Genomic DNA, 17,513 nt, shown 5'->3' with positions numbered 1-17,513 from the left:
GTTACACAGAAGCACAACTGATGGCCTTAGCACGTGTCTTCTGTACCCACATAATGGTGAATTGTAGCAAGTGGAGCACTAATCATTAGGGCCACTTGTAGTTCCCTGCCGGTCTTTGGGCTGGTTTTTGTTTCTTGCGGCAGGCGTACAAAATGCCAGCCAGAACACTTGGGCCGCGCGCCGTTATGCCACCACCATCTTGTGCCCAGCGGCTCATTACCATGTACAGGGCGGCCGCACACCCAATCATGTGGCGGGGGCAGCCTTGCCGATGCCGTGAACGGCATCAACAGTTTCTGCGCAAGCGCTGGCGCCATTTTTAAAGGGCTGCCAGCCCTTCGTACAGAACGCAGAGTTGCTCCCGTTCCCCCCTCCACTACACTAAAAATGTTTGCACCCCCCCCCCCCCCACAACTACACTAAAATCGCAGAGTTGACCCCTCTCCCCCCACCAACTGCATAAAGTGCAGACTTCACCCCACCCCCCCCCCCCACACTAAAAATGCAGAGTTCACCCTGTTCCCCGCCACTCCCACTACACTACAAATGCAGAACTCCCCACTTCCTCACCTCAGTGGCATCAGCTTTCCCTAAATGGGAAAGTGAAGGCACGAGTGCCGCCCGTCACGCTGAAGATCCGAAACTGAAGGCAAGATCATGGGGAATTCTATTTAAATGCATGCAGGAAGTTAATTTAAATATTTAAACAAGGGTCTTGTCACAGAGCGGCGGAGGGGCCGCCACGGAGTTTCCCTGCTGTCAGGAGGATCGAGCGTAGCAATCTGGGTGTCGGGTTCTGTGGCCGCTGCTGCCACTCCGATCTTCCGCCACCATCCGCCACAGAACCAGACGTCAGGAGATGAACAAAATCCAGCCCTATGTATTTATCTTAGTCTCCCCACAGTGTCATAGACTGACCTGTCTGCTCCCAAGTTACATTTTGCACCTTCACATTCATTCCACTGCACTGACATTAACTTAATGAAAAAAACAATGGAATTTTAGCCCTAAAGTGAGGAAAGAGTCTTGGAGACAGAGGAGATTTAGAGCGTTTTGATGATCACATGAAGTATAGTTATCTCCTTAAGAGCAAGCATTATCTATGCCTTTTCTGCTTTGAAGTCAAGCCTGAAATATTTTGGGAAAAGTTTTAATCACTTCTTACAAGCTCTTACCAAGTAGAACAAAATAACAGGTCTAAGCATGAACATGCACTACACCTGTTCACTCCAGGTACAATTTTACGAGTGTGGGCAAGAGTTAGGATCTCCATTTATGTTAACATACAAAATTACTACATTTACATTAAGGCTTTGTACACAATTGAATTTCAGGCCCAAAGTGAAGAAAAAGTAGGTCACATCAACATAATGAAGATTTAGATGGTTTTGACAATCATGTGGGTTTTTTGATGTTAGTAAACAACTTAGAGTATAAAGCAGATTTTTCCTCTTCATACGTGTGCCTACTTTCATTACTATTAGCAAACAAAGGAAAATAGAACCCATGGTATGACAAGAGCGCATGTATAGTATTTACATTTGCTTCAATCTTCAAGTCGTCTTACTTTCCTCACTTCATTGGTGCAATATCATATTTTATTTTAATCAGTTATGATTTTGATATCTGAAATTAAGGGTTGGATTTGAGAACTATCTGCTTCCTTTACATTTAATTGAGCTGCATGCTATTATGCCATTTAATAGAAAAAAAACAAAATCTTGATTCATTGCTAATGGGTACTGCAAAACAATTTAACAATAGATTCATTAACAATGATAGCAATAGTAGTAGGATCTTAAGCGCATAATCAACAACAACTATTTGTATTCCTACAGAACCTTTTAACAGAATAAAATATCCCAAGATGCTTCACAGGAGCATTATATGGAAAAATTTCACACCAAGTCACAGAGGGCGATATAGGGCAGATGACCAAAAACTTGGTCAAAGAGGTAGGTTTTAAGGAGGGTCTTAAAGGAGGAAAGAGAGGTAGAGAGGTGAGAGGTTTGGGGATGAATTCCAGAGCTTAGGGCCCAGGCAGTTGAAGGCCACATGAACATGAATCAATGGTGGAGCAATTAAAATTAAGGATGCGCAAGATGCCTGAATTAGACTAACATAGATATCTCTCAGGGTTGTGGGGCTAGAGGAGATTACAAAGATAGGGAGTGGCCATGCAGGGACTTGAAAACAAGGATGAACATTTTAGAAATCAAGGCTTTGCTTAATCGGGTGCCAATGTGGGTCAGTGAGCACAGGGGTGATAGGGGAATGGGACTTGGTGCAACATTGGGATTTCACATTTAAAGCTTATGATGGAATGGATTGATGGAGCGTAGAGTTGCAGAACTGAATAATTTTTCTGGAAAGGCCTCACAGAAGGCAATTGCAATGCCCTTGTTAGGTACAATTCTATGTCCAATCCAATTTTCTGTAATACAACTGTATTGCTTAACTGGGAGGAACTAATTTTAATAATTTCAGAAAAAAATGCAAGTCCGGAGCCAGTGACTTCAGAGGCCATCCAGAATATTGTGAATGTTTTGCTAGTTGCTCTATGCATTTAACACTGACAGTACAGTGCCTGAAGACTCCAGGCCATAATGGGGATTAAGTGTCAATTTTAAGATGTGTGGTACTCATGTGCAGTAGTACTAGTGAGAATGCTACAGAAATATAATAATATGAAGCACATTATTTCATAAAAAGATACTAGATAGAGTAGGATAGTACTTGGATATGCACTTAAAGTGCCATAACCTACAAGGCTACAGACCAAGAGTTGGAAAGTGGGATTAGGCTGGATGGCTACTTGTCAGCCATCAGGGACACGATGGCCTGAATGGCCTTCTTCTGTGCTGTAAATTTCTACGATTCTATGAATACAAGGTGATAATGCAACTCAAAGACACCAGGATTGACAAGAATAAAGTTTGAGCTATGTTTTAATGATGTGAACACATCATAATTATAACAAAATTGTAACAAAAAGATTATAAACAAAAATTCTATCACCCATCAAGGATTTTGTAGGTTTATTCACTTTCTGTGACTCTCACTTGTTTCCTGCCTTTCTCACATCTTTGTCAAAGTCACTGAAGATAATACAAAGTGACACAAAACGTTCAAGAAAATTGGATTTGCAATGTAAATAATGTGACAGCTTGCAACACTGGATTTTTTGGGATTAAGAAGTAAAAATAAATTCACCTTCCTCCAGATCATATATGGGAGATAACATTTGCACATTTTGCATTATAAATATTTTTCATTATTTTTCATTTCAAGTTCAAAAACCATTTAATGAGTTCACCTAAAGTATCACAAGGTTCGTTCTTCCAAGAACAAATGTCAAGGCCTGTCAGCAGAATGGCGTGATCATGACGATTACCGTCCTTGCCCACTAATCCCGACTGCCATTGACAGAAGCTGTTCAAAGTGCGGTCTGCGTGGTGATTTATTAACAGACCCGGCTGTAGGATAAAAAGGTAAAGAACAACAAAATAAGTTCAAAGGAGATCACAAATTGCCTCCCACATTTTGGTCTATTTAATGAAAACATTGTGAAGGATTAAATAAACAATGATGGGAGTCAACAAGCTGCCTAGACAGTCCTTTATGGTTCATTGGGTAGTTCAGTGCTTCATGAAAGGATGAATGTGCTGGTAATGTTGTGATTTTAAAACAAGTGCTGGATTATGCAAACCATCCTTGCCTGAAATTCCAAATGGCAATTGCAAAGACAGCAAATTAAGACAACGCTATATCAGCTGCCAGCAGGCAATGCCTACAAGATAGCGAGTGCATATTTAACATTCTTCCTTGAATGTCAAAAAAAAATAAAGTTGAGGAATGCAGGTGTAAGATTCTAAACATTTTATGAAAAGCACTGTATTGTGATCTAACTGAATGGAAACCTAAGTTTACTGCTACAACAACTTATATTAATATTGCAACTTTAACCATAATAAAACGTCCCAAGGCACTTCACAGGAGCTTTGTAAAACAAAATACGACACCAAGCCATTTATGGAGATATTAAGTCAGATGACCAAAAATTTGCTCAAAGTGCTAGGTTTTAAGGAGTATCCTAAAAGAGAAAAGCGAGGTGGAGAGGCGACAAGGTAAAGGGAGGGAATTCCAGAGCTTAGTTCCTAGGAAACTGAAGGAGCAGCCACCAATGGTGGAGCGATTAAAATCAGGGATGCTGAAGAGGCCATAATTACATGAGTGCAAATATCTGAGGGCTGTGGGGTTCAAGGAGATTACAGAGATAGGAGGGGCAAGGCCATGGAGGGATTTAAAAACAAGTAAAGGAATTTTAAAAGCAAGATGTTGCTTGACCGGTAACCAATGTAGGTCAGTGAGCATAGGAGCAATAGGGGACTGGGTGCAAGTTAAGACATGGGCAGCAGATTTTTGAATGACCTCAAGATTTTTTTTTATTCTCTCATGGGATGTACATCACTGGGTATGCCAGCATTTATTTCCCATCCCCGATTGCCCTTGAGAAGGAGGTGGTGAGCCATCTTCTTGAACCGCTGCAGTCCATGCAGTGTAGGTGCACCCACAGAGCTGTTAGGAAGGGAGTTCCAGGATTTTGACCCAGCGACAGTGAAGGAAAGGCGATATAGTTCCAAGTCAGGATGGTTTGTGACTTCGAGGAGAACTTGTAGGTGGTGGTGTTCCCATGCATCTGCTACCCTTGTCCTTCTAGGTGGTAGAGGTTGTGGGTTTGGAAGGTGCTTCTGAAGGAGCCTTGGCGAGTTGCTGCAGTGCATCTTGCTGATGGTACACACTGCTGCCACTGTACGTCAGTGGTGGAGGGAATGAATGTTGAAAGTGGTGAATTGTGTGCCAATCTAGTGGGCTGCTTTGTCCTGGATGGTGTTGAGCTTCTTGAGTGTTGCTGGAGCTGCACTCATCCAGACAAGTGGAGAGTAATCCATCACACTCCTGATTTGTGCTTTGTAGATGATGGACAGGCATTGGTGAGTCAGGAGGTGAGTTATTCGCCACAGAATTCCCAGCCTCTGACTTGCTCTTGTAACTACACACTTACATGGCTAGTACAGTTTTGTTTCCGGTCAACGGTAACCCCTAGGATGTTGATAGTGGCGATTCAGCAATGGTAATGCCACTGAATGTCAAGGGGGGATGGTTGGATTCTCTGTTGTTGGAGATGGTCATTGCCTGGCACTTGTATGGCACAAATGTAACTTGCCACTTAACAGCCCAAGCCTGTATATTATCCAGGTCTTGCTGCATCTGGACACGGACTGCTTCAGTATCTGAGGAGTCACAAATGGTGCTGAATGTAGTGCAATCATCAGCGAACATCCCCACTTCTGACTTTATGATGGAGGGAAGGTCATTGATAAAGCAGCTGAAGATGGTTGGGCCTAGGACACTACCCTGAGGAACTCCAGTAGTGATGTCCTGGGACTGAGATGATTGACCTCTAACAACCACAACTGTCTTCCTTTGTGCTAGGTGTGACTCCAACCAGTGGAGAGTTTGCCCCTGATTCCCATTGGCTGGGGTCCCTTGATGCTATACTCTGTCAAATGCTGCCTTGATGTCAAGGGCAGTCACTCACACCTCACTTCTTGATTTCAGCTCTTTTGTCCATGTTTGGACCAAGACTGTAACGAGGTCAGAAGCTGAGTGGTCCTAGCAGAACATAAACTGAGCATCGATGAGCAAGTTATTGCTGAGTAAGTATCACTTGATAGCACTGTCGACAACCCCTTCCATCACTTTACTGATGATCGAGTAGACTGATGGGGCGGTTATTGGCCAGATTGGATTTGGCCTGCTTTCTGTACAGGACACACCTGGGCAATTTTCCACATTGTCAAGTAGATGCTAGTGTTGTAGCTGTACTGGAACAGTTTGGCTAGTGACAAGTCTTCAGTACTATTGCCAGAATGTTGTCAGGGCCCATAGCCTTTGCAGTATCCAGTGTCTTCAATTGTTTCTTGATATCACATGGAGTGAATCAAATTGGCTGAAGACTGGCATCTGTGATGCCGGGGACCTGAGGAGGAGGCTGAGATGGATCATCCACTCGGCATTTCTGGCTGACGATGGCTGCAAATGCTTCAGACTTGTTGTCTGTTTATGTAAAGTAGAATATGGGAGATCAGCCAGGAGTGTGTTGGATTAGTCAAGTCTAGAGGTAACTAAGACAAGAATGAGGGTTTCAGCAGATGAGCTGAGATGGGTAGATGTTGGGCGATGTCATGGAGGTGAAAATAGGTGGACTTAGTGATGGCCTAAATATATGGTCGGAGGCTTATCTCTGGGCCAAATATGACACCAAGGTTGTGAACAGACTGATTAAGTCTCAGACTGTTGTCTAGACATCATCTCACTTGTCCAATTGGATTGTATACATACACATTATCACTGATGTAGGTGAAGTTCTATAATGCAAAATTGATACCTGATCTTCTTCCAGCAGGACAATCCCAACTATTACAATATTTATGTTGCCTCCTATCGTCCCATCTTTGAATAGGGTGGAAACCTTGAAGAAGCCAAAAAAGTTATTTACAGGTTTATGTCTATATAGTCAGAAAATATATTCTGAATTGATGGAATGCTACAATCACAAATAAAAAAAGTAAATAATTTGTTTTCAATCTTGCTAGAAAATGAGCAAATGTAAATCACTACAATACACAGTTCTCAAGAGCAATCTAAAAATGACTAAATCAACATTTTAAAAAAATGAAATAACTTTGGAGCAGAAGTCCGGATGTCTCCTTACATAGGGTTGATTGTCACCTATGCATTATGGTGGGGAATCATGTGTCAATACTTGAAATTTAGTATAAGCATTCCAACTAAAACTGCACCTAGATATGCACAATGTTCGGGTTTTTAGTTACAGAACCACAGGTTTTCAAACCACATCAGACACATGAGGTGAACTGGCTGATGTTACTTGCTCCTTCATAAAAGCATTTTCAGTACATCAACACATCTTTAGTCACAGAAGAACCCATTACTACCATAGTTGATGTCACAACTGCAGACATCGTGCTGTTTTGTATTGTGAATGTCTGATGTTTAAGTGATGAAATGTTTTGATCCAATCGCTGAAGCATTCAGTAGGTTTTTCTGCAGGTCACAAGTATTGGGTACCCATTTGGTCTTGCAAGATCTATTTAATTGCAATATCAAAAGCTCAGGGTAATCCACTGAGACAGACACTCGAGTCCTTCACATACTCACATGTGAACACTTCCACTCCTAAAATTTGATCGCGTGCTAGACAACTATTCAATTACAGAAATGGTTTGTAATTGCATAACTGTCTAGCAGACCATCAAATAAAAAGGAAGTTTGCATTTATATCACCTTATCTCTCAAAAAAGGAATTTTTTTCATTTACATATTACATTTTTTTCTCAAAAAAATTCAAAGCACTTCAAATACAATGAATTACTCAAGCACAGTGACTGTTGTCATGGGGCAAATTCAGCAGCTATTTTGCACACAGCAAGATCTTGACAAGGACAGATACATGACCAATTGATCTAAATTTTGGTTGTATTGGTTAGGAAGGCAAACTGCCCCAGACATCAAGAGAACTGCTTTTTAAATCTTTGAATAATGCCCTAAAACTTATAACAACCAACTATACAGACAAATGAGACATTGGGTAAAACGTTTCTTCCAAAGAACCTCTGACAATGCAATGCCTCCTCAGTAATGCAAATGGGTGTCAACCTAGATTGTGCACTAAAATCCTGGAGAGGGGGTTTCAACCCATAGGCTGCAAAATTTAGTCCCATAGCTCCTGTAGTTTGGTACTGTTTTGGTACCAAAATGGCATCCATGCTTTCCATGAACACTTCTGACACACCTTGCCTCAGACGTCATTTTTGGTGATGGCATTAGCGCGGGCTTTAGAAGAATGCATTGGAAGTAGGCAGATCGTGATGTCAGTCAGTGCGTAACACTGATTTTGAAGGCAACGCTGCCATTTTCGACCTCGAGCCCCAGCTAGTGCCCTCTCAAACACGCTCAGCTGAGCATGCATGCAGCAGCAGGAAGGATCCCCCCCTGGCCCACGGCCACCCCCACCACAGCTATTTAAACAGATCCATCAACTACTTTCACATTAGTTGCTGACTAATTTCTACTAACCCTGTCAGAGTTTTCTAGGGCTGTTACAAGTTAGTGAGGTCGACAGATGCTGCACATGGTGAAAGTCTTGGTTCTGACTTCAAGGTTTCTGGTCAGACTACTTGCTCCGAGTCATGGATGTTATATCTACCATCCCCCTTGGCCTGCAGCATGGTGGGGAGATTCAGCAGAAGCAACACAGAGGAAGACAAGCTGCTCACAGAGGATGAAGGAGGAGGGGGAAAAGGGCTCTCAGAAGAGGCCTTATCCACCCAGAGTCTTTAGGAAGCATTTCTCTTACCTCAACCTAAGCCAGGAACAATATGTGCAATATCTAAGTTTTCCAAAAGAGGTGCTCACGGAAATCTGCCATCTCTTACAGGCAGTCCTGTAAACTCAGCAAAACAAGGATGCCACTGCCAGTGGTTGAGAAAGTGACCAAGGCCATGAATTTCTTCACGTCAGGATCCTTTCAGGCTGGAGCAGGTGCCATCTCTAATATTTCCCTGTTTGATGCCCATTGCTGTATAGTGGAGGTGACAGATGCTCTTTATACCAGGAAAGGGCAGTACATTGTATTCTCTTTGACCAAAGAGATGCAGGCGGAGTATGTATGTAGCTCCACCATGATAGCGGGCTTCCCCATGGTGCAGGGTACCATCGACTGCACACACGTGACTTTGCAGGCGCTGCATCTAAATGCTGAGATGTACCGCAACCGCAAAGGGTTTCACTCTCTGAATGCACAGTTGGCATGTGACCATGCTCAGCACATCCTGCAGGTGAATGCCGAGTATCCTGGCAGAAATCATGATGCCTTTATTTTGTGGCAGTCTGCTGTTCCCTCAGTATTTGAACCACCACATCAAATCAGAGGGTGTCAGCTGGATGAGGAGGGCTACCCTGCTGACCCCCTGGCTCATGACCCCAGTAAGCAACACAACCACACATGGGCAGCATACATATAGTGAGAGCCACTCTGCCACCCAAAACATCACTGGGGTGCTCAAGCAATGCTTCTGCTGCCTGGACTGCTCTGGAGGAGCCCTGCAGCACTCACCGGAGTATTGTGACAATTCGTCATCATCTGCTGTATGCTTCACAAGCTGGCCATCATGAGGCCACAGCCCTTGCCACCAGGTATACTGTGACAAGTTGAGGAGGAGAAGGAAGAGGAAGGGAGGAGGAAAAAAACACTTCTTCTTTCCGACCAGGGTGTTCATGAATGACTCATCCAACTGCAGTACCATAGAACACAACCCCAATTCCCCATTCACCAACAGTCCCACATCTTACCTTCCTTCTGTCAGCGACCATCACAGTGCCTGTTTGGCCACAATGTAGAATTAAAATTCACCATAAAACAACTATTCCAAACCAAACTTATCAAACAAACTATCCAATATTCCATACAAACTCAACTAATCATCCTTGTACATTCTCTTGATGTCTGCCTTGTGGGTGTCTTTGCCTGTCCACGTGCTGCTATGAAGTGCTATGCCAGTAGTTGGAGCATGGCTGGTGGAAGGCTGCTGACTTTCACTGGGGGAGACTGCAGATGGCTTTGCAGGACGATCTCGAACAGCTCTAGGCCTAGGAGGCCTGGCTTCAGACTGCAACACTCCAGCTTAGGTGGAAGCAGTCTGTACTGGTGGGCTGGCAGGCAATAGCAAGGGCGCTGGCAGAGTGGCAGTAGTGGGTGTTGTGTTACTGAGTTCTCAACACAATCATACCAAACAATCTGAGGCTCAATGTTAAGTTGAATGAAGGGTTCTTCACTACAAAATAACAGAATTACAGAAGAGCTCTAAGATACACATGCTGACTAACAATGCTCAAACTACTATAGCACATGTTAGCTTGCATCACTTCCTATGATGATACATACTAAACTATTTACATATTCAACAGTACGTTAACTAGTACTCAAGCAGTTAAAGCAATATCACAATAATGGGAGTACGAATGCCATCATTCTGAGAGAGGACAGCAGATCCTTGCTCACTATTCCACTGCCACTCCCATGAGGTGGCACATTAGCAATCCTAGCAACGTGTTGGAAGACAGATTGCTGGACTGATGTGAGACCCACCATGCCCCTTTGAGCACTGGTATCCACAGCCATGATGGCAGCAGTCTTAGCCTGCATGGCAACAAGCTGCACTTGCATGGCAACAAGCTGAAATTGTAGAATGTCAGTCTGAGCTTCCACTGCAGCACTCAGATGCTGGTGGCTTCTGCTTGTACTACAATAGAAGCTAAGACATCAGCCATCAGTCACTGCCCTATGGTTGGGTCTGCAAGTGTTCTCATGGAGGTGGCCACCACTTCCACGCTGGAAAGGATGGACTCAAAGCTCTGCGCTAAGCCCTCTGTCAAGTTGGTGACAGACTCCGCCAAGCTCCTTGGCAGTGATAGCAGACTTTCTGGCAGGCTTGCCAATACGCCAAGTATTTCATTGTGCATGCCTATCAGACTTTTCTGTATGCATCCCAATGAAATCTTCATCTGGGTCCTCTGCAGCAGACCTTGCCCTACAAGGAGCTGGCACCAGTGTGTCCCTTGCCTCCTGCCTAGGTTGCAAGCCGCTCATGCCCAGTGATTCACATGGTGCAGATCTCGCTTCTATGCTACCTTTTAAAGTACATGCAGTGTCAGTATCTGAGCTGGTGGCTGCAAGTGTGATATGGAGTGACAGTGTTTCATCACCATCAGTCTCTTGCTCTTCTTGCACCACTGCCTGGAGTTGACAGTTCTTGGGCATCTTAAAGGAGGAAGGCACAAGCTTAGGGTTGTGGTCAGGGAAGGGTGTGAAAGCAAGAGGTGCATGCTTACACCATCTGCAGCTTGTAAATCTGAAGATATTGTGGGAAGAGGGGGAAGTGAGGAGGAGGATAAGGTATGAGGATATTGTCATCTTCAATAGTTTCAGCCCCGCCACTGGACATGGCCTCAGTCACGGCTGCTCCAATGATATCCAGTGCTGTCTCCTCAGTCGGGGTAAAGACATGCATCCGTGTCTGTCCCTGCCAGTTAGCTACTGTTGCCTGTGGTTGTGTGCCCTCTTTTCCTACAAGGTAGAGAGAGGTGTGTCAGTGAGTGTGATGCAATGTGATTGGGTGATGTACTGGTCATAGTTGAATAGCTGAGAGGTACACATGTGAGACGAGCTGCAGTGCTAAATGTGAGAGAGTGAGGTGAAGCTATGAATGTGTAATATGAACTGTGGTTCATAGAGATTGTTGGTAGATGAGTGAAGTGGGTGGTGGTGAATAGAGCAGTATGTGAGGCTCGTGGTCCATTTGTAAGGCCATGGCATTTGAAGGTGCATTCATTGACTTTGACAACTCGCATGAGGTCATTAAACCTCTTGTGGCACTGCATTCAGGTCCTTGGGGCTAGACTACTTGCATTAACAGCAATGACTATCTGCTCCCACTGCCTTCTTAGTGTTTGTCTGGATGACCTCCAGGCCCTCTGTAGAAAGAGGATAGTGTGCCTCCTGTCCACCTCCTACACCAAGGTCTCAAGTGCTGATACTGCATATAAGTGACAAAGAGCACCACAGCTTGGAGCAATACATTCAAGGTTTGATACAGACTGGTACCAGGGACTAAAAGAGACAAATATCGAACCTGGACAAACTCTTCCCACACACCTTGACTTGGAAGTGCAAGAGGGCAAATTACACATCAACTGGAATTTTACGGCCTGCCACATAAGAACAAAAGAAAATAAGAACATAAGAAGTAGGAGCAGGAGTAGGCCATTCGGCCCCTCAAGCCTGCCCCACCATTCAATAAGGTAATCGCTGATCTGCCCCAGACCTCAACTCCTCTTTCGTGCCAGCTGCTCATAACCCTCAACTCACCGATATGTCAAAAATCTACTTCCTCTTTAAATACTTTCAGTGATCTAGCCTCCACAACTCTGGGGTAGAGAATTCCAGACATTCACTATCCTCTGAGAGAAGAAAGTCCTACACATCTCAGTTTTAAACAAATGTCTCCCTATTCTGTAACTATGTCCCCTAGTTCGAGATTCCCCCACTAGTGGAAACATCATCTCAACATCTACCCTGTCAAGCCCCATCAGAATCTTGTACGTTTCAAAAAGATCACCCCTCATTCTTCTACACTGTAATGAATAAAGGCATAACAGGAGCAGGCTGGTGGTGGGAGGGGGAGGGGTGGGGGTAGGGGGCCGTAAAACTGAGTGGGAAGCAGGGTATCTGTTCCTGACGCCGTCCCGCCCAAGGTGCAATTTTACTCGGGGCGGTGACAGCAAGAAACAGCCCGCCCACTCCAGGCTAATCAAGGCTCTTAAGTGGCCAAATATCAAAGGCACCCAGAACGCCGCCAGGTAAAACCTGAAGGCCCTCTTGCGGACTGGGGGGGGGGGGCTCCTGAACAGGAACCCTGTGCCTCACCGAGGGCCCCCCCACCCCATGGCCCAAACACCCCCACTGTACAACACTCCACACACCTCCGCCACCCCCACAACCAACCCTTGCCTCGTTGGGGCCCGGCCGACTTTTTGGGGCCTCACCGGGAACACTTACCTCTTGCTGCCCTTGGCTGGATGTTGTTCCAGCAGCGGCCACCGCTCCCGGTGGCACTGCTGGGATTGAGAGTTGCTGACTCGCTGATTGGCTGGAAGCTCTGTTAGATGGGACTTCCTACCTCAGAAAGGTGCAAGTCCCACCCACGCCCAATTAAGGGCCTGGGGAGTAAAAAATCCTGGCATGGCTCCACAGGCCTGGCAGAGACAGGCTTGCCCCGACTTCTTGGCCGGTGGGCAGGGCCTCCGTAAAATTCCCGCCATCCATTGTACAACCCGCATGATTTTTATCCATAGATTTTAAGGGGAAGAAAATCTGGTGGGTTCCACGATAGGAAAGCAATCCACTCCATCACAAAAACAAAGTACTGCAGATACTGGAAGTCTGAAATAAAAACAGAAAATGCCGGAAATACTCAGCAGGTCAGGCAGCATTTCTGTTATTCAGGTTGATGATTTTCATCAGAACTGGGGAAAGTTAGCAATGTAATACATTTTAAACAAGTGAAAGAGGGGAGGGTGGAAAAAGAACAAAAAGGGAAGGTCTGTGATAGGGTGGAAGTCAAGAAAGATTAAATGACAAAAGAGTTGGTTCAGAGTGAAAGGGAATGGTAATGGGACAAGTAAAGACACAAAAGATGTATCTAGAGGAGGTGTGAATGGCAGAATGATGAACAGCTGCCATCCAAAAGCAAAAACAAGAAAAAAAACAAGAGTAATACGAAAATCTGCAAATAAAAAAACAAACAAAATAGGGGCAGAGATTACGGTCTGATATTGTTGAACTCAAGACTGAGAGTAGAGGCAGTACAGTGCCTAATCAAAAGATGAGGTGCTGTTCCTCAAGCTTATGTTGAACTTCAGTGGAGCACTGCAACAGGCCGAGGACAGAGAGGTCAACATGAGAGCAAGGTGGAGTATTAAAATGATAGGCAACTGGAAGCTTGGGGTCAAGCTCGCAAACTGAACAGAGTTGGTTCACAAAGCAGTCACCCAATCTGCCTCTGGTCTCCCCAACATACAGCAGACCGCATAGTGAGCATTATACTAAATTGAAAGTACACGTAGATCGTTGTTTACTTGAAAGGAGTATTTGGAGCGTTGGGCACTGAGGAGACAGGAAGTAAAAGGGCAAATGTTGCATTACCTGTGCTTACATGGAAAGATGCCTTGGGAAGAGGAGGGGGTATTGTGGGTGATTGAGGAGTGGACCAGAGTGTTGCAGAGGGAATGGTCCCTTCAAAATGCTGCACGGGGAGAGGATGGGGGATATGTTTGATGGTCACATCACACTGGAGGTGGTGGAAATGGCAGAGTATGATCCGTTGATGAGGGTGGAAGGGGAGGACAAAAGGAACCACATCATGGTTCTGGGAAGGAGGAGGAGGGGCAAGAGCAAAAGTGTGGAAAATGGGACGGAAGTGGTCAAGGACCCTGTCAATCAGGGTGGGGAGGGAATCCTCGGTTGAGGAAAAGGAAGGCACATCAGCAGTGTCGGTATGGAAGGTTTCATCAACAGAACAGATGCAACGGAGATGGAAAAACTCAGCCCTCCACCCTGTCGCACACCCCCCGCTGCAGTCCGTGCCCCCCCGCCTCCGATCCCGCTTCGGGAGGGCGTGTAGAATCCAGTCCGTTAACTCTGTTTCTCTCTCCACTGATGCTGCCTGAGCTGCTGAGTATTTCCAACATTTTCTGTTTTTAGATCCACTCTTGTCAATTCACCACCTAAGCAGTGAAGGTGAAAACATCTCCTCAGAACTGAAGGAGCAGAACTGCTCATGTCTCTCTTCATTCGTGTTCAGTGCACCAAGCCTGAATTTGCAAGTACATTAGAACAATTACAAACTGCATTACAACTCCCTTAAAATACTATTCTTGTCTTGCAAAGAGATCTTGTAACAATAATATTTCATCAAATTTTTGCCACTAAACACCAGCTGATCAGATATTTGTTTCCCCAGCCTTACCATATTTAATATAGTTAAAACGTAAGTAGTGATGTTTTCATTGCCATGATTTTCAATCATTTTCTTGTCTACCACGACTAAGGTTTCCACATTAAGTTTTTCATTCTTCTGGGTCTTAAACAAGGATCGCTTGTTTCTGGGCAGGTATCCATACTCGTCTGGTAGAATATATATATCTGCTTCTGGGGGTTTAGGCATATCTATAGAAAGAGAACATTTTGTATTGTTAATAAATCATGTACAGGACATTAAAAGAATAATTTCTGTGCGGCAAGCATATATTGTTGCAAATGCTCTCCCATTTAGATTAAAAAGTGGAACTAATTCAGCTTGCTAGCTAAAATAAAATTTTTGCAGACCTACAGAAATGAGAAGATGATATTTGACAGGTCTTGCATCTAATTTTCAGACTTTGGTGACCACCGAATATCTTGTACAAGTTGTGTGTGAAGTATGATATACTCACATACCAAAGAAATCAGCAGGTATTAACTGCTGCTCGTTTAGAATTGCTAACACATTTCCCTTGAGGTTCTCTCAACAACCTGCTGAGAGATTAGTGTAGTGGCAGGGGGATGGGTAGTGGGTTGGAGATTTGTTGGAACTTTCCAAAAGAAACAATATAAATGTCTAAAATCCCCAGGAAAGCTTAAAGGCCCGGTCTCCATATCTCTACAAGTGGTTTGAGATTTTTGTTTCACTGACAAATATGGAGGAAACAACAAGCTCAATCAGTAAAAGTGCCGCATGGTGTGACACTGAGCTATAAAGACCAAGAAGGTAGAAGTTTGTACCCTACGCCCTGCTGAGTTAGCGAATCACAGCTAGTACAGAGATAGGAGGCTAGAAATTCACTTATCCCGATTTGTGTGTGTGGTGGCCGTGATTCGCAAATTGCCTTTGCCCACTGGAAATGAGGTGAGCAGCACATAAAATTCACACGCCAACTTCATTTCCCAATTGTAGCATAGCCATGAGCGGCGCCTGTGCTGCCCAGAACTCTGCTGAGCTGCCGGCACCCTCTGCACACCACAGGGGGCCAAGCTGCATTGTGAAGAAGCCATATGGTCTAAGCAGCCTTCCCTTTTCAAAGGTGCAGTCCCTATAAAAGGGAACTTGCAGCGATGCACTACAGGATGTTGGATAATCAGGTTTTGGCATTGAGGAATAAGGATGGCACACCAGGTGAAGGAAAGGACTTCCTGCTTCAGTGATGCCACCCTGGACACACTAGTCAGAGAGGTGGTGGCCAAGGAGGCCATGTTTCTGCCGGGGGACTGGAAGCCCTCCAGACCCAGCCTCCTCAGGGAATGGGAGCACATGGCAAAGATGGTTAATGCCCAGAGTGTGGCTCACAGAACATTGCAGCAGTGCCAGAAAAAGTTTAATTTCCTCACTCGAGTGAACAATGTGGGTGAATGCATCTGAATGTCACATCTCACACTGCTCTATAAAGCACACCCTGACACTCCGGACTCATCCCTGACATCCTTATACTGCACCTGACCCACACATACCTTCCAATCATGCCATCTGCACATACAACACCTCATTACTCCACAAACACACAACTATTCAGCTATGGCAGGCATATCATCCAACCACTTTGACACACAGTCACTGACATTCTGCCCCTCTCTTGTAGGAGAAGATTAGCCACCACAGGTGGGAGACCAACATGCTTGCATCCCCTCAGCATCCTCAAGGAGATGGTGCACAGGATTATGGGCACCAATACCACAGAGCAAGTGGCACCCAGCTCTGCCAAAGCCATCCTGGATGGCAGTAAGTTGTATCCTTATGCACCGTCTCCACTCAGTCCTCACCTTTATCCTGAAAGATGACATGAAATGGAAACTGCTGTTAGAGTGACCATGGACCTTCTGCTTTACTCCCCACTCCCACTTCCCTCAGCCCTACCATCCTATTATGCTTTTGTGCTTTCAGATAGTCAAGAACTGCCAGCTGCTCAGCCACAGCAGCCTCGTGTGGAAGGCAAGAGGAGGAAGAGCGCTGAGGAAAAAGCACCAACACTTGACCTTAAACTTGGAGTCATCAGCTCAGATCTGGCATTATGCATACACTTTACAGACTAGAATAGAATCAGTGTCGCAATGCGGTGAGCCACCAGACACAAGTGGCCTGCAGCCAGGACGGGGAAATAGGTCAGCTCATGTGCGGACTCCCCGGAAGGCAAGGTTGCACTTCAGTTCTGCTGCAAGGGACTCAGATGAGGGCCTCATTGGGGCAGACTACAGGAGAACACTGATGATGATGCGCACCAAGATGCTTGGTGCATCGTGTTACAGACAAATGGAGACGATAGGGATGATTCTCTTATTTCACCTCTCAAATGACCACAGACAGTGTTTTTATTAGAATTGTGTTTAATCCTGGAGTGTTTTAATGGTCAATCAACAGACAAATGACAGGCTTTTTCATAAATGTTTATTAAACAAAACCCAAAAATTCACAACTTCACCCATATACACATGCACACATACAAGAAAAGATAGAGATTAAAAGATGGCATGCATTTAGGTCTGGTGTTATTTTTAAAAAGAGGTGGTTATGAAAACTTGTTTGTTTGCAGGCCTGTTCTTCCTTTTCTCCTGATTCACTGGAGCTTTGGAAAGTTTCAGGTGGATGGATGTTTTGCTGCAGACTTCCTGGGTTAAATCTCAGTTACTGTCCAATGGCAAAAATCCTATTTCAATCTCTCACATGGGAAGATTTTCAAAGATCACCTTTTCATCTCTGCTTCTAGTTTTTAAAGATGGTATTCGCCAGGGTCTTCTTGGCTGGAATAGATCTCTCGCAGCCTCCTGGCTTTCTATCTCT

At 44.8% G+C, this 17,513-nt stretch overlaps 1 protein-coding gene across 2 annotated transcripts in view; it reads right to left on the bottom strand.

Moving 5' to 3' along the window:
- The window catches only part of LOC137384581 (A disintegrin and metalloproteinase with thrombospondin motifs 16), a 375,653-nt gene that overhangs the window by 215,888 nt on the left and 142,252 nt on the right, over window positions 1-17,513 (bottom strand). For both annotated transcript variants that reach the window (XM_068058730.1, XM_068058724.1), the window contains 3 exons: window positions 14,673-14,872; window positions 6,452-6,535; window positions 3,317-3,476 (listed from right to left, as the gene is read on the bottom strand). In XM_068058730.1, the coding sequence (XP_067914831.1) occupies window positions 3,317-3,476; window positions 6,452-6,535; window positions 14,673-14,872 (444 nt within the window). The remainder of the gene's footprint in view (window positions 1-3,316; window positions 3,477-6,451; window positions 6,536-14,672; window positions 14,873-17,513) is intronic.

This window comes from Heterodontus francisci, chromosome 2 (assembly GCF_036365525.1).
Source record: "Heterodontus francisci isolate sHetFra1 chromosome 2, sHetFra1.hap1, whole genome shotgun sequence".
Taxonomy (NCBI): Eukaryota; Metazoa; Chordata; class Chondrichthyes; order Heterodontiformes; family Heterodontidae; genus Heterodontus; species Heterodontus francisci.
Note: the sequence above shows the minus strand (reverse complement) of the source record. Positions and strands in the feature narration are given on the sequence as shown.